At 39.9% G+C, this 25,060-nt stretch overlaps 1 protein-coding gene across 1 annotated transcript in view; it reads right to left on the bottom strand.

Moving 5' to 3' along the window:
- The window catches only part of LOC149276021 (myosin-binding protein C, fast-type-like), a 72,440-nt gene that overhangs the window by 28,122 nt on the left and 19,258 nt on the right, over positions 1 to 25,060 (bottom strand). Inside the window, exons 6-30 of the mRNA XM_089504031.1 lie at positions 24,590 to 24,667; positions 23,463 to 23,611; positions 23,050 to 23,167; positions 22,318 to 22,360; positions 21,552 to 21,614; positions 18,889 to 19,076; positions 18,368 to 18,500; positions 18,022 to 18,146; positions 17,097 to 17,202; positions 16,830 to 16,996; positions 16,347 to 16,512; positions 15,937 to 16,043; positions 15,374 to 15,403; positions 14,948 to 15,087; positions 14,152 to 14,311; positions 13,489 to 13,593; positions 12,904 to 13,092; positions 12,320 to 12,454; positions 11,563 to 11,730; positions 11,242 to 11,330; positions 10,426 to 10,621; positions 8,107 to 8,246; positions 6,396 to 6,555; positions 6,181 to 6,317; positions 5,014 to 5,200 (exon numbers count right to left, since the gene is read on the bottom strand). Of these exons, the coding sequence (XP_089360157.1) occupies positions 5,014 to 5,200; positions 6,181 to 6,317; positions 6,396 to 6,555; positions 8,107 to 8,246; positions 10,426 to 10,621; positions 11,242 to 11,330; positions 11,563 to 11,730; positions 12,320 to 12,454; positions 12,904 to 13,092; positions 13,489 to 13,593; positions 14,152 to 14,311; positions 14,948 to 15,087; positions 15,374 to 15,403; positions 15,937 to 16,043; positions 16,347 to 16,512; positions 16,830 to 16,996; positions 17,097 to 17,202; positions 18,022 to 18,146; positions 18,368 to 18,500; positions 18,889 to 19,076; positions 21,552 to 21,614; positions 22,318 to 22,360; positions 23,050 to 23,167; positions 23,463 to 23,611; positions 24,590 to 24,667 (3,279 nt within the window). The remainder of the gene's footprint in view (positions 1 to 5,013; positions 5,201 to 6,180; positions 6,318 to 6,395; positions 6,556 to 8,106; positions 8,247 to 10,425; positions 10,622 to 11,241; positions 11,331 to 11,562; positions 11,731 to 12,319; positions 12,455 to 12,903; positions 13,093 to 13,488; positions 13,594 to 14,151; positions 14,312 to 14,947; positions 15,088 to 15,373; positions 15,404 to 15,936; positions 16,044 to 16,346; positions 16,513 to 16,829; positions 16,997 to 17,096; positions 17,203 to 18,021; positions 18,147 to 18,367; positions 18,501 to 18,888; positions 19,077 to 21,551; positions 21,615 to 22,317; positions 22,361 to 23,049; positions 23,168 to 23,462; positions 23,612 to 24,589; positions 24,668 to 25,060) is intronic.

Raw genomic sequence — 25,060 nt, 5'->3', positions numbered from 1 at the left:
TCTTGGATGCCCTAGTGTACCAGAGATACATTTCTCAAGACAGGGTCTCAACCTGCTGTTGAATAGTCCTTGTGCTCCTGATTGTCTCAGTGGAAGTGACCACACTGACCATTTTTCCAGGACAGATATACAAATACCCCACCAATCATGGTGTTCAAACATGTGTTGGGGTTTGTGGCCAGAAACTGTGAGGGAGGATGTCAGGTGTAGAAGTAGGCTCAGTGGGAGACATGGCTACTCAGCCTTACCCAAAGAGCCACCTTGTGGCGCTCAGCCTCAGAGCATCACAAGGAGGCCATGTGGGAGCTCTACGGCTCTCTGGTTCAGACAGGGGAGAGCAGAAGGTAAATGCATCTCTGGGGTCAGCAACATGTAAATTAAAATGTATCTATCCTGGGAAAAAAATGGCTGCTGTAGTTCACCCTATGTACAAGGTATGCAAAGAGATTGGGCCCCTTGGATCTCAGGCACCCCATACATCCACTGTAATTACCCCATGGCTCTCTGTTCTGATTATTATCAAAACAATCCTTCCCCTGTTACCTTTCCCACCTTCTGCTATCACAATGACATTATATTACAGCCATGTGTTTTGATTAAACCGTCGCTGTTCCAGACGTCCTTAAATAAACACTCGACCAAAATCGTCTGTATGAACTTTTATTGACAGACATAACTTTGATAACACTACAGCATACATTGAGTAATACGGTTCTAGAGAAGAATGCTAATGAACTGTCTGTACTGTGAAGAACACCAGCAATAATATTAATATCACGAAATGTGCACTCTAGAGGTCAAGGCAGTTAACCCTTTCAGAACTGGATGCCAGGGAGTAATAAAGGTTGGGGAGAGGAGCAGCTTCCCCAGGGCATAGCAGAGGCAAGGGGCAGAATAAAAGGGGTAGGTGTGTTTGGGGCTATATTTAGAAAAACTGCCCATAGACTATTTATTGAAAGAGTTATTAAAAGTTAGAATAAGTCCTAGTATGAGAAGTAATTAGAGTCTAATAACACTTCCACGACCAAACACATCAAAGGTGTTTTGACCAGGCCCTTGGTTAACTGAGAATGATATACCATACGGCATGTAAAGTGTTTCCAAATCTTTATATCTTTGAACGTGAAACACATTGGGTTCCTTGACCTGCACAAAAACAACACAATTAGTTTACTTTTAAGGTATCTTTCAAAACGTTGACTTCCCAATAGCCATACTGTGTATCAAACCAAAGACAGCTATGCAGGCCAATGAGGTCGCTGATGTTTGGACTTTTCTATAACAAAGGCTATATGTAAGTTGTGCAGGAACATTCTGCAGGGCTATATGTAGATGTGTGTCTAATGCCTCTGGACATTTACAGGGTATATATATCCTGCGCCACTAAAGCTTACGATGGGTTATAACCACCATCCAACCTCCATTGTTGTCCATGTCAGATGGTCTTAACATATTGCTAGTTAGTCCAATCCAGACGAGGCAATATATCAGCTCAAAAGAACCCTTCTAAGGCTCTCCTGGCAGTTTGAAATGAATGCACATCTATTAATTATATTGCTTATTAAAGGAAGTATTTAACAGGAGCCTCAAACAAGCTTTAGATCTCAGTGGAGCGACATGCAACTATTGTCAACAGAGAGCTTCAGTCAACTATAGTCTACAGCGCCACCAGGAATACAAAGGCCATCCGAGGTACTGCACCCATCAAACAATGTAACTTTAATATCTTTTTTTTATGCGCCATTTTTCAGCAGAGGGAAGTGTCCTGTACATTCATTTATAGATTCTTCTCTGTTCTGCAGTGCAATCTGACAGGCAGTGATATAACCCTGAAGGACATCAAAACATTCTAAAATACACAAAATTAAATAGTGGAGAAAGAACACAAATGATGAAATAAAACTAGCAGGGCAATGGAGACATTTTTCTTAGTATTGTTTGCAGTTATGATGTTGAAATCGACATCCAAAAAACCCTACAAAACAGAATAAAAAAATAGTTATGTATAATTTGGGACAAACAACCTATGGCGAACTTCTCCTGTAGGAACAGCAGAGATGGTCCTGCATAATGAATTGTTAAAAGTGCTGTGCCGCTTACCCTGCTGATTATATAAAAAATTTTTTAAAACTAAATGCGCCATTAGAAACATTTTTCTTTAATCAAGGAAAATGATAGACAGTACTTGGGACAGAAATTGAAACTGTCCTGTTAAAACCAGGACAGTCGGGAGCTATGGTACCAAAACTTCCCCCCAAAAACTGGGTTATGTCCACAACATGGCACTGGAGCAGATAGGATTATGCTCAACTTACATAAAACTTAGCTTGCTGTCTGCACTTACTTATTAATTTGGAAATGGGCTGATCGGGGTTAATAGACCAGCAGAGAAAGATTTATTTTTTGGCAACTAGCTGCTTGATTGGCTTATTATGGGTATTATTAATCCTCCTTGGGCAAAACATCAGAGATCACCTTAAAAAAGATACACTTGTGATACTTTCACGTGATACTTACTGTCATGTCTTATCTCACTGAACGGTTTTTATGTCTACTGGGGAACTGCAAAGAAAAAGAAATAAAATGGAATTTGTTTAATATTTTATTACATTATTACATTTATTAAATGTTATTAGTGGGGAAAAAACGAATCCATGCAAAACATATACATGGCTGAAGAGTAAAACGGTGTCAATGCATTATTTTAATTATGTTAATGGCTGGATGGGTAGAGTGAATAGTGGACCAGAAACGTGGTCACTGTTGGAACCCTGGGTGACGAGCTGTGGACCCCCGGAGAAAAGCACGGACCCTGTAAAGCTGTCCCTTTTGCCTTGATTTAAAAAGGGGAACTCCCACATTTTTTTTTTTCAGTATCTGATCAACAATATGTTTTTTCAAAAATATTTTTTTTCTAATAATTACATAATTAAATGTTAAATTTTCCGGCAGCTGCATATTAGCCATAGACAAACACCCTGACTACTTATCACACTGCCTGTGGGAATGGCTCAGTCTAAATCACCCTATCTGACTCTACCTAATGAAAGTCTATGTGGGAATGGGCTCCATTAGCATTACCATAAAGCACCAGCTCAGTGTGGTGTCTGATCACATGACTGCAGATAAAGGGAGTTTATTTGTCAACAATCCTGTTTACATCACTGGGGGGTTATATTACTGTAAACATCTCTGGGGCTTACTCTGACGTTGAAAAATATTTTTTTCTCTTTACAGAAGGCCCATCCGATATGGTATGGCCCATCAGAAACGTTTCAGAAGTTGAATCCTCTAACTCCAACTTTGAATTTGTAATTTTTATATTTTTGTCTATATTTCTGAGCTCTTTAGAAACTCATCAACTGGACAGAAAGAGTCCATTGGAAGTGCTGACTGGTCCTTACTAGCACTAGAGACTCAGTAATAATATACAAATTATATCGGAATTTTCATATCATGCCAAGTTAAATGTCAAGGTAAATCAATCCCTTTTTTTAAGCTGTTATCCCCCTAATCGTATTATACTTATTTTTTGTGCTGTAAACCATGGAAATCAAATGCGCCTCCATTAAATGCACCGGTGCACAAAGCTAAAAATCCAAGATCGTTCTCCATCAGTAATATCCCAGCAGACACCATCACAAGACTAACAATATTAACTCTGCACCACCCAGTAGGCAGTGTGAACTCTTGCAGTTCAGAGTCATCACCACCAGATGGCGCACTTACCTCAAATAAATTCAAGGAACATTAAAAAGTGTGATACAAAAAACATTAACCCATTGTTAGTTATTTTCATGCATAGAAATAGCTAATGAATTCTGTAGACACCGTTAAGCGATATTATACACAATCACAACATATGTATCTATTATCACAGATTTCGTGCCCTCCCCACCCCAGTTTTGTTCATTTGCATGTTGGCCATTGGAGCGGATTTTTTAATTACGCGTTAAAGGGGCCGCATGCAGTTTTCCTTCAGTGCTGACCCTGTACTTGATATTTTATAGTCTGCATAGTCTCTGTGTTTATGGTTCTTCTTAAAAGTTATTTCTCTAACAAAGATTCCCAAAGATTTTAATTAGGTTTTATGGATTGTAATGATTTTAGTTACTAACTCCGTGAATGTAAACCTTTCTTGCTTAATTGAGTTGCGACATCATATACTGTGAACTTTCCCTATCCCAGGTTAATAAAAAGATTTATTTTTTTTTTACAAAAAAAATATTTCTGGCTATTAACTCATTTTCAGAGTAGGGGTGATAATTAAAAAAAAGATGAAGAAGAGACTTATGCTGTCATAAAGCTTACAAGACAACTTTTAATGAAAACGTCACCTTCTCTCTTGGATCAATATGACTTCACCCATTCCGTCAAACAGTTGATCACAGATATTATTCTTTATACCTTAGGCAGGTCTGTAAATTCTGCTATTCAAGGATAATGATAACCTTAACCCCGTGTGGCTCTTGGGATCAGGCAAGACATAGCAACATTAATACCCCTAACCCAGATATTTGATTTATTGCTTCCTAATGGAATGTCTTCACATTCAGATATCCTTTTCAAGGACTGGAGATTTATTTTCAGATGTCTGAAAAAAACCCTAGTTAAACAATGATGTCATACAGCGAGCTGAGAAACATAAATAAAACTGGTTCTGGCCTTTATCCTGTCTACAGGCCCTAATCTGGACAGCCATTGTGCCGTTAAATATTTACAAGCATTGGATCCTTTGTATTAACCCTTCTCAGTCCATCAGAAGCCTCCGGCTATATGATGCTCAGTCACGTGCCCTTGTGTGATTTTCGATTTAGAACATTTTCAGGATTACTCACAGTCTCTTCTCTTTATGGTGCGTTGGGCAGAATTAGCTAGCGTTGCGTATTTGTTCTTCTTCATTGTTCTGATATATGGTGATGTTTTGCCTGCGTACCCCTCAGACACCAACTTTTAGAACAGCATCACTTCCAGAGCCAATTACTGCATCATATAAGAATCATACAAACGTACCTCTAACTTCCAGTCTGCAGTCCACTTCGGCTTCTCCTAAATCGTTGATGGCCTTACAGGTGTACGTTCCACCATCAAAGGGGCTTGGTTTGCGGATATTCAAGGTGAGGACTCCTTGGTTATGCTTCATGAGGAATTTGGGGTCATCTCGAATCTCCATCTTGTTCTTCATCCAGATGACTTTGGGCTAAATGATGAAGATCAGAAGATGGGTAAATGTCTACTTTGTGTAGTTAAGGCTCTTTAGTTTCTGTATGTTTCCTTCTCTTAATACAACCTGTTGACGGTTCGGAGCCAATTGGTGCGCCAACCTTAATGGGAATTGTAGCCCATACTGTAGATTTCTAATTTGTCTGTCCCTGTTTTTGTCGTACAATAAGTATCGCTTACAAAGGAACGTTAGATGTGTTCTGGAGAACATCCCAAGCCCTGCAAACCCTGCTGTTTAGTGTGTTTCTTCCATACTCTGCCTGCTGGGAAAACCCTTGGAAAGGAAAACCCATAAACCATTTACCGACACTCATAAAATAATCTTTATGATTTACGCAGCGTTCCAATGCTCCATGGCTTGCAGGAAACATAAAGATGACAGCCAGCTTTTTTTTAGGAAATCTTTCCATTTTTATGTATGTGACTTTTAAAGCCGTATTGTAAATATAATTTAGTGCATTTCAATTTTCTTTTAGTACTTTTTTTATAAGTTACCTTATTCTAAATGGGATGACGTAGTAGTTAAAGATGTTAACTGGCTTCACAACTGCCTAAATTATCTATTTACGAAGTAAAAAGGTCTTGTTTACCCTGCGACCGTCAGAGGGGTTGTTGCTGTTTACCCATCTGGTTGTCATATAGTTAACTGTAACCCTCCGTATAATGTGTGGATCATAAATAAATGAATATTTATGTAAATATGATATTTTCACAAACCCAGGGGGGCTGTTTGCAGCTTCACTTTATATTATGAAGCCCAATCCTGGTGGGCTCATCCTAGAACATTGGGCTGGCTTGCCCCGGATAACTCATTTAGCCTGGAGAGATTTCTCGAAGGTCTAATCACTGGTTTAGATCAGATGTCTCCTTCCAATTTCTCCTTAAAAACTAGTATCATTTAAAGAACATCTGCCGTGTTACCGCCGTATAGTTTCTGCCAAGAAGCCCGTTACCTACCTTTGGATGACCTCTTACTGCGCAGCTAAGGGCTGTGCTGTACCCGGCCACAACGCTACGGTTTACGAGAGGGGTAATGAACTTGGGAGCCATGTTGATATCACGTTCTTTGTAGTCCTGGGGTTTATAAACTAACCCTGTGAAGAAAACACTTCTGGTTATAAACCACGTTATAGTTACGATAACGAGGTAAGGAGATAGACGTTCTTCTGTACCTGTTTTCTGGATGTAGGCTGTGTTCTTGGAGACGCCTGGGTTCTCGCTGAGGCCACAGATATTTTCACTGTAGATTCTGAAATAATATTCGTTCCCCATGATGAGATCGGAAATGGTGCAGCGGGTCTGCCGATTGTGTTCAAAAACATTGAACCATTCCTAAAATAAAAGCGCATTTTAGGCAAGTTTAGGCATCAACTAAATACATTTTTGGGTCACTTAGAAATGTCCTAATTTTTTTAAAGAAAAGCACATTTTGTCCATTAAAGTGCAGGCATTGTTAATGATGTAAATAACTATTGTAGCTAGAAAGGGCTGCTTTTTAATTGAATATCTTCTTTATACCTGAATATCTTCAGGTATACAGAGGCCCTTTATCACTCCCATCACTCCTGTGTTCCAATGGCCCTTTATCACTCCCATCACTCCTGGGTTCCAATGGCCCTTTATCACTCTCCATCACTCCTGGGTTCCAATGGCCCTTTATCACTCCCATCACTCCTGTGTTCCAATGGTCCTTTATCACTCCCATCACTTCTGTGTTCCAATGGCCCTTTATCACTCCCATCACTCCTGTGTTCCAATGGCCCTTTATCACTCCCATCACTCCTGTGTTCCAATGGCCCTTTATCACTCCCATCACTCCTGGGTTCCAATGGCCCTTTATCACTCCCATCACTCCTGTGTTCCAATGGCCCTTTATCACTCCCATCACTCCTGGGTTCCAATGGCCCTTTATCACTCTCCATCACTCCTGGGTTCCAATGGCCCTTTATCACTCCCATCACTCCTGTGTTCCAATGGTCCTTTATCACTCCCATCACTTCTGTGTTCCAATGGCCCTTTATCACTCCCATCTCTCCTGTGTTCCAATGGCCCTTTATCACTCCCATCACTCCTGTGTTCCAATGGCCCTTTATCACTCCCATCACTCCTGGGTTCCAATGGCCCTTTATCACTCCCATCACTCCTGTGTTCCAATGGCCCTTTATCACTCCCATCACTCCTGTGTTCCAATGGCCCTTTATCACTCCCATCACTCCTGTGTTCCAATGGCCCCTTTATCACTCCCATCACTCCTGTGTTCCAATGGCCCCTTTATCACTCCTATTACTCCTGTGTTCCAATGGCCCTTTATCACTCCCATCACTCCTGTGTTCCAATGGCCCCTTTATCACTCCTATTACTCCTGTGTTCCAATGGCACGTTGTGTTGGCTAAGTTTAAATATAAAAGGCTAATTGATTGATAAAAGAAAAAACCTAGAAATGTTCTGGTTTTCCATAATACCAGCTGAGTGACCCCAAACATTTGGACACTTTGTGTATATTGGATTAAATAGGATCTAGCTTGTGTTAATATCAAATTGACTAAAATATGAGTAAAAAAAAAAAAAGTGTAAATAGTGAATTGCAGAATAAAATGTTAACCAAAGTTAGTTTTGGACGGTCACTAAAACCAGGCTTATGGTTTATGAGGGGTATTTCACACCTTAAGTTTGCAGAATGCTAATGATATCATGAGTTTGTACTGAAAAAGAGCAGCCATGTCCTGTTTTCTTTTTAGAGCGTCTGTTTCATATTTTACTGTCCCCGTGTTTCTATAATACTAACCAACGTCATCCACAAGCATCGTTCTTGGATTTTTTCATTCACACAGATATGCGAAGTGTTGATTAAACAAGAAAATTAAGGGAAAAAGAAACACCTACCATGGTCTTCTTGTCGGCTTTTTGGATGGAATAGCCGGTAATCTCGGAGTTGCCATTGTCCTTGGGTGGCAGCCACTCTACGAGGGCATTAAATCCCCACACTTCTTTGACAGTAACAGCCTGAGGAGGTCCGGGTTTTTCTGCGAAAGGTAACATTAAGTGAAGAATAGTTACTTTTATATGAATGATCACGCTTCAGTCCCGCACTCCCACCCGTGTATCACATTTAATGTAACTCTTGTTTCAAGGCTATTGTTCTAAGAATAAAATTTGCAGGGACTTTTTTTTAATCCACAGGACATTTCAGAATTTCTTCTTGGGATTGCTCTGTTCGAAACATGTTTGTCCTCTTTCTCTGGCCAACGCTGACCTAGCAGACGATGCATGCGTTATGACTCCCTGATTGGGTTAAGGAGCCCGTCCCATTTGACTCCCCGCGGCACTGACATTTGGAGCCTGGACAAGTAGTTGTATGGCTATGTGGTATGGTCAAGGAACTCTGGGATTGGTATACTAAGTATGTATGTTTATTACACTTAAATCCAATACCCTATACAGTCCGACTAGAATGTCAGGTGTCTTTAATGTTCTTGTTTCTTTCATATTCTTTCTGTTATCTTATGATGTAATAACAGTAATGTTTTAAGTGTGACACACCACGTATTATTACTCTTTGCCGATGTATGGATTTTAAATGTGGGGTTGTCCTATATGGTTAACATATGGATAATTAATGCCATTCTCCTAGGCTATACACCTATGGTAACTCGTTCTCAACCATATTAGCATCGGCGTAATACAGACACCAAGTATGAATTACTGTTGACCGTACAGTGGAAATGCTGATATTATAAAATTCTTGGCTGGAAAACAACATCGCATGAAACCAAACCAGCCCAAGAACCAGCAATAGCAATCCTGTTGGCCTGTCAATCTCTCAGAAGTGACCATTTCAGGACTGCTATATCTGCACATTAAATTCGGAATTGGACGGGATTCAAATAAACCGTCTTCTGCACTCTGCGGCTCTACACGGCGCAGAGATTAGGCAGCCTCGGCTGGACGTTATCCAGCGGTTCCATTGAGTTAAATATAGATTAAATAAGGGAACATGAGATTTCTCCTGCATAAACTTTGACTAATGTTTCTTGCCTCCATCAGCATAATGAAGACGGAAGACAGAACCTTCAAAATGTTGCCACGCGGTCCTGGGTATATTTATTTTACTATTGGGGGGTTATGGCTGTCTAACTAAATTAATGGGAGAGAGCAGCAGCTACACAGGCAGATCCTAATTGTGTTTCTTTTCTTTGGTGAAGATCTTCAAGGGCCATGAATCAAGGAGGAAGACACGGCGCAGTCATCCTTTAATGTGTTTCCAGATAGAAGCCTACAAAATGCCCGTTTAATCAACGCGTAAAACAAGACAGTGCAGCTGTCTCAGCCATGTTCTAATTTAATTTCGGTTGCAAAGCTCTTTTAATGAGATTTAACACTGGAAGCTGGGGGCCGTCTGCAGGAAATATATCAGACCGATAAACACGGGATGTCTCGCCAACAATCAAAACCAGCTGTGGATATTAGGAAGATTATATGGTTCACAATATGTTAATGGGGGATATTAGGCTTCTTATGTAATTAGCTGTTGAACAAGTGAGATTATTGCTAAATTAGCACGTTTCTGAGGCTAAAATTCTCGAATTAGTGGGAAAATAAGATTGCGGATAGAATTTCAGGAGAGGACTCTGGGTTTGGCTAACCAAGCCACCTTCAAGTGACACGAGACCCCCCTACAGATGCACATTAGGACCAAAACACTACAGTGGACGAAGGGTTTTTGATAGCAGAAGACATGGTTTTTAGCACTGGAAGATACTGTCAATATTTCAATAAATTAAGCAAAAGTGCGAGAGCAAACTAAACTATTTCTGATTTATTAAGAGCATTTTTTTGATCCAAAAGTCTTATCATTATAGAAGCCCATGCAGCATTCCTAATGGTCGGATCTTGTCTTTGGTTACTATGTTGATAAGTTGTGATAGGAGAAGAAAAAATGTACCCATTTCTAAAAATGTTATTTTCTGCCCCAAACATGTTTCTAAAGTCCCGACATATATAATACTTTCGGATGGTTCTTGCCCATTTTTGCATCATGGTTTTGCTGAGCGTTAGCGCGGAAACAGGCGAAAAAGTAGTATCTCCTGCAGAAGTGAGTTTGCTCAGCTCTACCCCACTTTTCAAAGTTTCCGCTATATTTCCTCCTTATAAATAACTCGATATCCGAAAACCCATTTTCCCTCCCAGGTGGTGAAGACCTACCCACAATTCGAATGTTGATTGTCGCACAGTCCTCCATATTTTCAATCTTAACAGAGAGTTCGTATTTTCCCGAGTGACTGCGTTCCGAAGACCTTATGAATAGGATGGTGTCACATTCAGAAGTTCTGATACTGACTTGTTTGGGGTCCAAAGGCTTCCCTTCTTTTGTCCATGTGACAATTGGTCTTGGTTTTCCCTGTGAGGTTTTATAGTTAAACGCCACATTGCCAACTCCATAGATTTAACACATACATGAATCTGTTTCCTTTTCAGATATTCTCTAATGATGAAAACAATGTAGACATGCTAATTGTCTGCTATTCAACAGAACATCTAACTACCATGCATTGTGGTGGAGATCTTAAGTACTATCCAGAAGAAAAGACTGAGAGCCAAATACTATTAAATTACAGAATAAATTACAATAAATAAAAACAATAATATGATACTAAATTACAGAATAATAGTCTAGATTATTGGTGTCCAACAAGGTTTAACAGGAACTCGATTTGTCCATTTTTCAGGAAGACCTCTCGGAGTATAGAGAAAGTGAGTGCTCTATTACCCATTATCAAAGAAAAATAGCCTTTATGATATTAAGACACCTGGCTTTTTGTACGGCTCCATAGTTGTAAAAAACCCATCAGCTTTACCTGAATGCATAATTATTTATTAGCATCTGCCCCCACAGACCTATTTCCCAGTGGAATATGGCCCTTATGGATTCTAGTTCTGTTCTAGATTAATGTGATGAAGTGTCTTTTACAAATACATATTTTGTTTCCCATCCCATTTCTGCGGACATTTCCATCATACCTGAAACGGGATAACTAGATTGACCTGCTCCCCTACTTTTCTAATGAAGGTCTGTCTTAGTTGCCGAGGTAAGCGAATCTTGGGCTGCTCTGAAAAGCGAAGGATAGTGAAAGCAGTGCATTGGTTAAGAATACAGTACATAAGAGAAAATGATTGGACATGGTATCATTCATATACATGGTTAACTTGAATCACACGCGTAAAAATATTTTTTATCTCGACATATATGGTTAAATTAACGGTTAAGGCCTTCACTTGACAGATAATGTTCAGAAAACGAATCTAGAGTACTGCTACAACCATGAAAATCAGGTCACTCACCCACAATCTCCCGGATAGTCACAGGCTGAGCCAAAATGGCTGGTTCACTCTTTCCGGCAATATTTACAGCTCGTACTCGGAATGAGATCTTCTCTCCGGTGGGAAGACCTTTCACAGTGTAGCCACATCTTTCCACCAATTCTTTATTGCCTTCAATCCATTCATCAGCTGGTAAAGTGCATACAAAGTTAACAACGGCAATGATGCCTCTCTTGCGGCCCCTATACTCAAGAATGATATGTTCCCTTGCACTTTTCAAATACTTATACGTAAAAAGTCAAGAGATGGCAAGAGTGTCTACACTGGTCACAGCCGCATTCCGTCTTGAGGTCTCTTTTAAAAAGTAACAATGAATTGGGGACAGTTGGCCTTATGGGCAGGTCCAAATTCGTCTAGCTTGGACTGGACCCAACACACAGAGGCTGGAGTGCATTGGGATCAGAAAATACAACATTATATGACCCCATAATAGCACCGCCGCTCTCATAGTGTGCAAGCAGCTATAACGAAAGGATGTGAGGAGTGAAGTGTGATAGACTGGGTATGTTTTAGAGTGGGCATATATGTGTACGTTTGTGTTAGAGTGAGTCTGTGTCAGAGAGAGTGTGCGTTAGAGTATGTGTGTTGGAGTGCGGGTGTGTAAGTTTGTGTGTGTATGTGAGAGTATGTTAGAGAAAGTGTTTGTGTGACAGAGGGAGCCACTCAGCTTAACCTGTCCCCCCCAGGCCAGAAGTTACCAGTTTTCCCCTATACTTACACCCTTCTTTGCAGTACTCAATGAGGTACCCATCTATTCCACCAGCTCCAATGCGATCTGGAGGCCTCCATTTCAGGGTACAGGTAGTGTCTGTTACGTCCTCAACGATCAGGTGCAAAGGCTCACTAGTAGGTGCTGAAAAGGCAATACATCATCAATGTATCCTCCTCCTTACCATGTAAATGCTGCATTTCACATTACTCAATCATATTGGTGGTGGAATGTATTCATCGATCATGAACTATGCAGCCAAAATACACTAAAAAGCTCTGGCCAAGAATTATAATCTTGGCAGCATTTCTCAAAGTGCAATGTTTTCGGCATGCGGATGAATGGAATATTAAGGTACAATATGTATCCATTTTACTAATCCCTTCTCCGAAATAAACTTCAAGGGAAGAACTGTTTTCTATGTTTTGTTAAGACAAATACAATTGTCCTTTATAAATGCCAAACCTCATAAGGAAAGCCCTCAAGATGTTTGCCTGGTTCTCTTAGGTCCATCTATGCAAAAATGCTACATATTCAGCATTCTCAAAAATACATTGTTCACAGTAAACACTGGAATCCGTCAGTTTACTTACCAATGGGCATGAATGGTTTTGAGGTATTAGCTTGTTGGGAAATTCCAATGGCATTGACAGCAAAGACTCGTATTTCATACATTACACCCTCAATCATCTTTGTGGATTGGTATGTAGTTTCTGTGAAGACTTCAAAGTTCATCTTCATCCATCTCTGGCTGCCCTTCTTTTTCCTTTCAATGAGATACCCTGAAAAGAAATAATATGCAACAAGTTAAAAATAAATTGATTGTAACACATTTGGATGCCAAGCTATGACTTGGAGATACTGCACTTGTCATGTAGTGGATCATGGTCTGTAAACATCCAGCCTGAGGGCAATTCAAGCCAGGTGGCTTTACACATATTAGTGGAAAAGTTATGGATAAAAACCCATAAAGGAAGCATAATATGAATATTACACTCATTTTAATGTAGAATTAATATTATTATTTATTGTTTTATATAGCTCCATCAGATTCCTCAGCGCTGTACAACGGGTAGACAAGACATAACAATTAGTATATAACATAACATAAACAACGGGTGAGGAGAGTCTTGCTCAATTGAGATTTACTTGTATGATTCTATGGCTCTTCAACCTACCTGTTACGGCCTCTCCGCCATTGTATAGTGGAGGATCCCAAATTACATCAGCCCAGTCCTCACCGACACTTGTGATACGAACATTCTCTGGAGGATCAGGAACATCTTAAATTGGAGGAAAGCAAAATATTTGAAATCAATTTTAAATACTCATTGAACCTAAAAAAATAAATACAATATATTATTTGAGCAGAGAGTAACTTTTTAAAAATATTTTTATTAACGTTAACCCTAGAGCTCTGTTGGAGTACATTTGTTTCTCCTACTGATGGGTCATGTTTCTGTATACATTCTGCACAACATATCTTTCAAACTTCATTCTGCACAACGTAACTGTGAACTTTCCAGGGTAGGACACCCTGAGCTGTCCTTCTTCTGAAGGAAGGGCTTGTGAACAAGCTAGCCTTTCATGAAGGTGGACTAGTCACAGGTAAAAGCTTGGCTATACCCAGACAGACATAAATTGTCGGGAAAGATGAGATGAAGTGGGCAGTATTCAGGTGGCCAAACACCGCTCCCCTGGGAAAGCAATGCGTCAACCGGACACTCTAGGTTAAACCTGGACCTATTACCTGTAAGTATATCAGGAAACATCCCAGGAAACATCCGTGAACCGCACATGCGTAGCCCACACCAAGAGGACAGTGGGACTATTTTGCTTACCTACAACTTTGATGACCAGCGTGGCCTTGTCTTCTCCGGCTGGATTGGTTACAATAATATTGTAACTTCCTTCATCCGCCCTTATTGCTCCTTCAATAATAAAGCTGCTTAGATCATTTTTCACCTCAACGCGGACACGTCCTTCGATATCGGTGAACTCCTATTGTGAAAGAACAACACAAGGACTCAAAAGTAGAGGGTAGTGTTTGTTTTGGTTGATGTATCCCCACAAAATAATGTGTTATTACTTATAATTGTTTGTTGGGAAAATAACTCAAAAAAAATGCTTGGTAAAAAAAGTAAAGAATGTCACCAAAAGAAAATATTATGGCGATTGGAATAAGACTTCCTAAGACTAATGACAATTGATTAACATAAAAGGCTAAAGGGTGGAATTTATATCACACTAACACGCCATAAGCTCAAATACTGGGGTATAGAGAGAGAAGACATTGTCTTGATGGACAGGGTTTTGGCAGATATGTTGCCCCAACAGTTTGCTACAACCTCATTGACCAGCATGTCCACCTCCATGTAAGGGGAGACTTTCAGTGCAAATTCATCATGAGTTGAACTAGTCCCAAAGAACTGTATCTTTTGGTACCCTGAACCCATCGCTCAATGCCCTAAGAAAAAACTGTCAGGTTTGGACTTTTCTCAAGCCAACTTGACCAATGGTGGTCTTTTATAATGAATAAATCAATCTTCTCTGGGAACCATATATCCAATTTCCTTGTACTTAAAGTGTAGAATCCGGTGCTTAGCAGAAACAGGGAAATGACAATAAACTTCTTACCGTGTTTTCCTTAAACCAGGTCACAGTTGGTGCAGGTTCTCCAGTGATTGGAACATCTAAACGTAATTTGTTTCCGGCCACAACCACAATTGTGTTGACATGTTCTTTGCCGCTGCAATCAAGGTGGATCTTGGGTGGTTCTAGGGGAGCACAGACCAAGGCTCAGCATCGCCGTTTTTTTTCAATTTAATATTTTGTATAAAGTTATGGAAAACAGACATATTCAAATAGTGAAATTTCTAACACCCTAATTGAGGGGGGTAAAGGTTTGTGGGTTACTTCCTATCAATGTAGCTTATTTTAGATTGGACAAGATTGGGGATGGACATGAACGTCGAGGATCTAATAACTTATGTAACAATATGAATTCCATAAATGCAGTATTCATTTAACCATCATTACTGAAATTAGGCGAGGATATCTTACCTTGACGTGGTACGTAGTCAACTTTGATCTCTGAAAAAAGAAAGAAGACATTTAATTAGTTGGCTATTCTGCTGGTTGAAGGGTGTGTGGGGGGGATATTATAATTTAATTATAGACCACCAGAAGGTTCCATAACACTATAATAGTGAGGAATTCTCATTTAGAGTAACTCTTTGTTTCTCCTTTTACTAACTCTCCACATCTTTCTGGTAGACTTGTATATGTATCAGTGATATGAGCTGTTTATATTACTCGTGGAACTCTGTGTCTGACAGAGCTATCCTCATCTAGGTTGGGACTTCTAAAGGATTCTAAAGGATTCTTTAGAGATACTCCTCTTGTCTAATGGAGCCTTCTCCTCTTCATCTAATTATCAGTCTTCTTTAATGGGACTACCTGTTTCTCTGCTAGCTAGATACTTCAGCAGGAATTCTCGTTCCCTCTTCAAGCTCTTACTATTAGACATTCAGTTGGCCAAGTACCATGTATCTATGAGTATGGTCCAGTTGATGTAAATAATTACAAATGCAGAGTGTACATTTTCGGTTGCTAAGCTAACTCACCAAGGAAGTTGAGTTTGGCAGAAAGAGTTAGAGCATATCCATCAGGTACAAATGTGTAATCGGCCTCATCTTCTGGACGAACATCATCAATCACCAGCTTGTGAATCCTGTAGTGGTAAAATATAACTTATAACGTCCACGAGTTTCCCATTCCATTACTCTCGTTTGTCTTAGAGCTAGAACTGTACACTTGAACTATGTAGATTCTTAAACATGTCTGTGTTGCTCTTAGCCACTGAAACTGATTAATGACATAAAAAGACAAATACTTGTCTCTATCAATCTACAATCCTTGTAGTAGAGCTAAATATGTGCTTATGTGATACACTAAAAATTGCTAGTTTATGAAATAAGACTTTCAAAAAAGTCAACATCATTCATCCACTTTTTTGTGTTTGAATTTCTCTTACCTTCCCTTGTGGGTCATCGTAATACGTTTGCTTGGTCTGATTTCTACTCCATTCTTCAACCACTTGCCTGTTACTTTATCATCAGACACTTCACACTTAAAGACAGCCTGTTCAGCTGCCTTCACTGTTAGATCGGCGATACCCTGCAACACCTCCAGCTGCTTTTCTGTAGCAATCAAGGAGAGGGCAAAAGTATTGTTGAAAATTCAAGAAAAAAATGAAGAATAAGCCGTTTAATTTGTAGGGAGAGTCTCTGGGTTTTTAAGCCAGACTATGGTATATGTATGTTAAATATAAGAATTCCAGAGATGTTATCAACATTCCGCTATGTGGTGCCCACACCTATTACTTGCTCTCAGAATGAATGAGCCGATCCTCAAGGTCCTGAGGAACTACCACCATATGTTTTTGGATGAAGAATGTTGGATTGTTCCTTAAAAGAAATGTTGCGTATGACAAGAAAGCCACCATGTATAAACATACCTTCTACTACAAGGTCAGCCTCGCACTTTCCACCATTAGTCATCACTTGATAACGCCCAGAATCTTCAAGTGAGGATTCGTTGATGACCAAAACGTGTTTTTTCCCATCCTTCTTAAAACGATATTTAAATGTCTCCTCCCGAGTCAACTCAACGCCATCTTTCGTCCTGGTCGATAAAAATAAAGACATTGAATTAAACTTGACACTGAAAGTCTAAAATAATACGCTGTGTTGCGTAAAGGAAGATGCATGCGTGGGGAACCTACCATAAGACTTGGGCTCCCTCTTCAGTAACCTCCACTTCCAGTTCTACCTTCTCACCGACAAATACCTGCTGATCCTCCAGGGGTTTGGAAATTAAAACAGGAGGCTCTGAAGAGAAAATTATATTTTTGAAAGGATGTATTAAAAAATGCTGAACTTGTTGGATCATTGGGTCCCCACTATAATTAAGGACATCTAAGATCACAGACACCACTTCATCAGTGTAGTAGGCGCCATATCATTTGCACCATGTTAAGCACATCTGATAATGAATAGTATCCTCATGTTCTCCACCAGTATTTTTGTTAGGTCTACTAATGGTGGGTGAGATAGATCATGATGATTAGAGGACATACAGTAGCTAACTAAAAATCAGGTCAGTTCAGCGTGGAGCTTTAGGCTCTCTCCTTACCCATCACCTACACCCTGAGCCACATTTGAGATAACAAAAAACACTAGATCAGGGTGGACAACATTTTTCAGTGGTTTAAGTTCCGATCATCTTCAGACAGTTTGGCTTATGGAAGTCTAAAAGCCGTCTTTTCAATTCCTTTACTTTCAAGCAAAATAAACTCATATAAATCATTCCTTGCTTCAATAGCTATAATTTGCTAATGACACATTAAAGAAAATAAAAAAATATATACTATCAAAAAACATATGATATACTGTAACACACTAATCGAAACAAGGGGTGGGCTGAGAAGGAGGGAGCTATGGCTTGTTGGTTCTTCTGACTAGGATAAGATGTAGCCTTTCCTGGTTCCAGGCAGTGTATCCACCAGAAAAAGTCGCTTTTACCCATGTTTATATCTATCACAAGACACGTAGGCTGCTTTGCGCTGAGCAGAGAATCTATAACAAGTATTGGGGCAATGATACTGATGGGCTATTTGGCTTGTCCCCAAAATGTATAGTTCAAAGTACCTTTGACAAAGAGTTCAGTGTTAGACCTTTCATCTCCAATTACACACTCGTAAGTTGCATCATCTGCCAATGTGCATTTGTTGATTGTAAGTATCCTTCTCAAACCAACGTTTTCAAATACATACCTGCGGGGGGGGGGGGGGGAGAAAAAACCCATAAAGAAACGGAATGAAGACTTTTTACAAGCATTCTGGGTATGAATTTGTCCTTATTAAGGAAGAGAAAACCCCTTAGACTAAAGGTTAAACCATCAGAATTTTCAGGTTGTGTATGGAATGTGGACTTCAGTGGCCACAGGTCTACTAGTAATATGAATGGGTCTCAATTAGCCAGTAACATCACTTACTTGGCACTTGGACGAATTTCTTGCCCATTTTTCAGCCACTTTACGGGTATGTCAGGATTAATCAACTCCACTTGCATCTTAATCTTATTTCCTTTGTCCACGGAGTAGCAAGGTTCTAATTTCTTTGTAAATGCTGGGGAGAAAAACATAAATAGAGAACATTTTTTGATGCATCTGCTTGGGTGTAACTGTCTCCATTCTACTGACTTTCAAACATTTCAACTGCTATTTTAAAGAAATGGCAAAGTTTCAATAGAAATCCTAAAATTCTATCTATCCCAAAATGAACTAAGAGAGGAATTAATCTACACCATTGATTTTTGGGGTGAACTGTGACATCCATGCCTGCCAAGAATTCCAATATGTCTTTCTTAATTCCTAAACATGTTCTTGCGTTATCAAAGACAGGTAAAGTCCAGACCTAACTAAGAGGAAAACTAATTGTGCCCAAAGTCCAATAAAGCCGTTTGGTTATATATAGATGTTATAATTTATTAAATATATGTTTACTCTGTACGTACAGTCACTTTTTTTGATCTCCACTTTGACTTTCTTTAGTCGTTTTAGCATGCCTCGGAGGTCGGTGACACCATACTGAAAGGCAATTCTTTCATACTCGCTAGGTTTTGCTTTCTTCAATATCTCCCATACATCTGGGGGGATGCCTTCTATACCCTCCTCTTCTTTTTTCTTCTCTTCAGTGGCAACTCTAGAAACAATATATAGGATACCACAGTCAAAGTGGGGGGCATTAATAACTTCCACCATTAAATCCTACCACTGAAAAAACATATATATATATATTGCCAAAAGTAATGTGCTATGGAATGATACTTTTGTTATTGGACTAACATAATACTTGATCATTCGACATGGGAAGCCTGAAGCCACAATTTAGTATGACTAATCCTTGAAATAAATATTATAGAGTAAATAACACAATACCTTAACTGTTCCACTAAATGATTTCAGGGCCTTGAACGTTTTGTCCCCTGAAGTCACCACAACTTCAGGAGGGCATTTTATCTCTGGATAAGTATAAATTAAATAATTCCTATTGTAAGTTAAGTGCCAGGAAACAGATGACCAAGCACACACACCAACACAGGCTCTGTCACACCGACACCCAGACACACACACCAGGACAGGCTCTGCCACACCGACACCCAAACACACACACAGGACAGGCTCTGCCACACGGACACCCAAATACACACACCAGGACAGGGTCTGCCACACCCACATCCAAACACACACACACCAGGACAGGCTCTGCCACACTGACACCCGAACACACACCAGGACAGGCTCTGCCACACCAACACCCAAACACACACCAGGACAGGCTCTGCCACACCAACATCTATACACACACACCCCAGGACAGGCTCTGCTACACTAATAACCATAAACACACAAACAGCAGGACACAATCTACGTCACAGACATCTACATCAGGATGGATTTTTCACACTGCATTGTCGTTTATACCCCCTTAGTGTTTTTGCCCCTTGTGTATTGATGCCCCAGCCAGCACCCTTTTAGTATAGATTAATGTGGTGCCCCCACACCCTTGTATGATCATCCTCCAGCCACCACTATTTGTATTAATGCCCCCAGCAAGCCCCTCCCTTTATTATTGATTTATGTGATGGCCCCATCGCATATATGCATTAGACAGGCATTTTTAACTACATAATGAGTACTTTTCTCTTTGAAATAAAGACTATAATTGAAACATTATTTCAAAATTACAGCTGAACTGGCAGTTTCGTTAATATTAGCCCCAGTTGCCGATATATATTAATATTAGTCCGTGCTGCCGAATCAGACATACAAATCCTGTATTTGCAGGTATACAATAATAATATATGAAACATAGCATTGAAGGTATAGATCAAATAAATACATGGAAACAGCAGTGCAGGTATTAATTAACTGAACAAGACATACAAACCATGTATTTGCAGGCATACATAAATAATGTATGGAAACATAGCATAGCAGATATGGATCTGCAGAATAACACAAACCTAGCTTTGCAGGTATAGATCAATTGGAATTCACATAAAAACACGGCATTAAAGGTATATTTAAACCCCCTAAATTACAGGCATAGATCACAGGTTGCACACCCCAAAGCCAGCCCTGGTGTCCACACTGCCCACATAGAACCTGACCAACACCCAGATAACACACAAAGGATTTGCCATCTTTGTCCCCAAATAGCCCAGCACAAGTCAACTTTGTCCCCAAACAGCCTGCCTGTGTCATCTTTGTCCCCAAGGCTCAAACATCCTGGTAGTGCCATCTTTGCCCTTCCACAATTATACATCTATGATACACAAAAACACATTAACTCATTCTCTCCCTTATTCAGACAATCGCGCCGGATATGACATCATAATCCGGTGCTCAGCATGAAACGTCGGCACCGCAACGGAGGTAGGGGCCTCGTGGAGGAGACTGAGGGGGGCTGAGCGGTTGCTAGGCGCCCCTCTCTCTCCTCCACGTAAAAAAAAAAAAGCGTTTGAGGCTGCCCGGGACTTAAAGTCCCATTGCGGGACTGTCCTGGGCAATCCGTGGTTCCAAATTCAGCGGGGGGGGGGCAACAGGGGGGGCGACACCACTGCTTCTCTTCCACTCTTTGGTACAAACAAAAGTCGAGGTTACCTTTATATAGAAACCCAGCAGTGCCCTAGAAAGTATAGACCCTTGCACTGAGCTTCTATCATTTGCATCCAGATAAATGGACAAGTACAGAGATTCCAACACCATCTTCAACACTGTCCCATAAAGGTGATATGTAAAAGCCTCCTCTCCTGGGATGCTAATGTAATAGGTGGTGGTAACGAGTTACTCAACAAGCCTTATATCACAAGTGGTCTGGTCCCGGTACATTCTCATCTCTTCTTCTCCCAACTGAAACCTTTACCAGGAGTTATATGGATACGAGGACCATGGTAAAGGGACAAATGAAGGATGGACTATAATTATTCCAACAAAAGCCCTTCATAGCTTAGATGTCTATGGGGCCCATAAAATAAATACCAGTGCACGTTGTGGTTATCGAAAACATGCTGTAATAGTTTTTGATGGTGGATACATGTATTAAAAATTTACAGCAACTAAGTTCATGCAATAGGTTTCCAGATTTCCCTTTTCTGACATATTTATATCTTACCTTTTTTTGAGCAAGGCGCTAAAATCAAGCTCTCCTGCAAGATCATCCTTTTTACCTTCACCTCTAAAAGGAGATAGATGAAAATATTGTTACTATTATTATTATCATCATTATTATCATCATCATCATCATTATCATCATCACACCTAGGATAGGCTACCTGGACCGCTCCCTTTTCTGTAGGAGTGACTTTGTGAAGGGGTGGGGTCTAGCTATGTATTAGGGTGGGGCTTGCTGCATGTAGAGGCATGACTAGCCCTGGATAACCTTTTGTGGGAGGGGTTTGGGTGGTAAATGGGAGTGGTCAAATACTGATTCCTTTCCCGGAGAAAGATGGAAACGGCCCAGAGAATTGAGGAAACATGGCTTCACCCAGAGACTCAAGGTCAAACCCACAAAGCATCCAGACATAATTTCTTAAACTTGATGTATGACTAAACACTAGTCACCTAGTTGCACTTCCTAATGCACAAAAAACACACAAAGTTCCCACATGCCACAAATTAAACACACGAGTCCTGCAAAAGTCATAATGCAGCCTATCATCCCGATTTAATACCTAGCTACCTCTCTTTATCTCCAGAATCTCTACCATTACGTTGCTGGGTCTTTTTGCTGTGTGACTCTTCATTTTTTTGATTGCAGCTTAGGGGTTGTAAATTAAAATCCAACAATACCCATTCTATACATTCCCAGCTCTTCACATTTTTTTAATTTAATTTAATCCTTTTTCTTTTTCATAAAAAAAAGTTATTTGAATCCTTACGTCCTTTTGAAAGCTTGTAAGATGTTTCCTTCATCTCTTGCAGCTGAAGGGGGAAAAGATAAAATAAGATAATTTTCAATATTCTCCATCCCATATTCACCAAGTGAAGATTTTAGCAATTTGGGGTGGAGACCAATGTCATATCTATCTTTGGCGTTGCCCTAAGCCTAACCCAGGTCAGAGCCACCAGCTGTCCCCTTACAGCTGAGGCCATGTGGTTCCGAGCAGAAGTGAACCCTGAGGGCTGCTGGTCCTCCCTTTTAACCGGCTATACAGTGGTGCTATAGAGAGCCTCATCACCCTAGATCAGGCAGCTCCCTGTTTTGCAGTAGAGGCACTGTTGCCCCCTGGACCTGCTACCCTAGACCTTGTTGGCCTAGGCCAGAATCCACCATTGGTGGGCACATTTTGTGAGTTTCAGGCGAGGACATGTTAAATTTATTTTAACTTGCATGCCAAATTTTTAAGCTACGGGGATTTGCATGTTTTTGCAAACAGTGAAAATGTTGTTTTGCGAGTATTAACATACAAGGACATGTTGACATGTTGAAAAAGTATGTTTTGAGGAAGACTAATAGCAAACATTGTGTGTGTTGTATCTCCAATGTGCCTTGGCATGCTTTATTATTAGACTACTTTGGTATAATTGCCCCCAAGGCTGAATGTTGCCTGAATGTTCCCTGGTTATTTCCCCTTTCTTGGTCAATGACAGGTAAACGTTTCAATGTATACCTTCCACATCAATGCTGAAGGAGCAGCTGTCACATTTTTCCTTGGAAATTACTTCACATCTATAGTTACCAGCATCGGCTAGCACAGCCTTAATGATCTTCAGTTCAAAATTATATATCTGTAAACAAATGGAATTTTTTATAAAAAAGAAAAACACAACATTTGAAATGCTTCTTTAAAACGAAATGTATCAGAATTACATTATATGTACTATTTCCTTCAGAGCTCTCATAGAAATAAGACATGAAAAATGGGGACTATATTGTCCCTTTAACTAAGAGCAATTGTTGCTTGTGACGTGAAAAGCAAGCAATGTGACAATACAGTGGAAAGAGCAAGCAGGATTTTTGATTATAAAAATAAAAATAAAAAATTAGATATTAAAGCTTATTTATTTGCAGATTTTGCCTCACCTTCTTTTCCTTGTCAATAATTTCTTTGAACTGGTATCGTGTCCCACTCTTGCTCCCAAGTTCTAGCCATTTTCCTTTAAACCATTTAACGCCAGGTTTTACAGAAAGTTGACTGGCATCTACGGACGCGCAGAGGAAAACGTCCCTTCCTGGAACGAACGTTTAAAAATATATATTAATTGTAAGAAGTCATGTTGGGTGTTACTATTTTTCATTGCTTTTCATCTTGTTTTAGCACTTTGAGCATGAGTTATAGTGAAAATAAAACTATGTTAGGAAATGCGTTGTAAATGACCATCGTAACATTTGTTAAGTTACTACTCAGCGTAGCTGACGTTCCGCATTTATGACATCATATGCCTAATAGTGTGACCAGGCTCCCGCTCATGAGTCAGAGGGGCTACCACCCAAGTGGACCTGCCACCCTAGGACTGGGCTAAGTGAGTTTAGGCCAGAATATGCCAGGGCTGGTATTAGCACCAGGCATCCAAGGCAACGGCCTGGTGCACTTGAATCATGGGGCACTAGGCAGTGGTATATATATATATATATATATATATAGACAGGTGTAAAGTAAGGACATGTCCGGGCAGCTGGCAGAAAATCTATGTGCCTATTTGTTGTCCCCTGATGCCCCTCTTCTAGGAGCTCAGGATGTTTGTTGGGTATGAGGGTATCGCAGGGTTCTAAAACCCAACAGCCTCTGCTGGTTGGAATTATGGCTGGAAATTGATGAAATATGGCTTTAATTAGTGGTAATGAATCAAAAGTGGTTGAAATCACCAATAAAGACAAATTAGGTGCCATCATGTGGTTCATTCCTATGTTGGCAGGTCAGTTAATGCAGAAGAAAGGAGCAGGTCAGTTAATGCAGAAGAAAGGAGTAGGCCGGTTAATGCAGAAGAAAGGAGTAGGTCACTTAATACAGAAGAAAGGAGTCAGAAGACATAGTCTAGGGTGATAATAACTCTATGGTCAGCACTGTTTGAAATAAAGTAGAAGGTGGGCTACAGGCCAATCCATTCTCACCCAGTAGCAAGACCAGCAACTGAACTCACAACTTGTTCAAATCACAACTTGTAAAGAGGCATTGCTACCGATCAATCTGTTTCGTATATGATGCTTACCGGTTTCCACAGAAACACTTTCCGGTCTCTTAATAAATAATCCATGTAACTCAGGAGTTCTGTCTTCTGGTTTTGTATCTACCGTGACAACAAAAAATGAGGTCGATTAGCTCATTAAAAATATTATATTAATGCAAAAAATGCTTTGTTTACCAAAAGCTAATAATAAATTCAATTTATTTATTTACGACTCCTGTCTAACTTTCTCTACTATGGACTATTTGAAAACAGAAAATACGTTTTTTTTAGGGTATCTCTTTTCAGTTTCACATTTCTTCAAAACTAGATTACGTTACGCAGACAAATCAGGTAAATTTTCTTAATCCGAGTATCACTAAAATACTGCCAAAAAAAAAACACATAAAAAATTCTAAATGTGGGAAAACTGTTATTCCAGAAGATAGTGGGAAGAAGGTGGTGTTTGAATGTCTTTGTTGTACATTGTTTGATGACATCATACAATCAATATGT

Source organism: Sceloporus occidentalis, unplaced genomic scaffold (genome assembly GCF_023333645.1).
Source record: "Sceloporus occidentalis isolate IW3139 unplaced genomic scaffold, rSceOcc1.0.p SCAF_252, whole genome shotgun sequence".
Classification (NCBI taxonomy): domain Eukaryota; kingdom Metazoa; phylum Chordata; class Lepidosauria; order Squamata; family Phrynosomatidae; genus Sceloporus; species Sceloporus occidentalis.
This window is presented reverse-complemented; position numbering and strand designations above follow the sequence as displayed.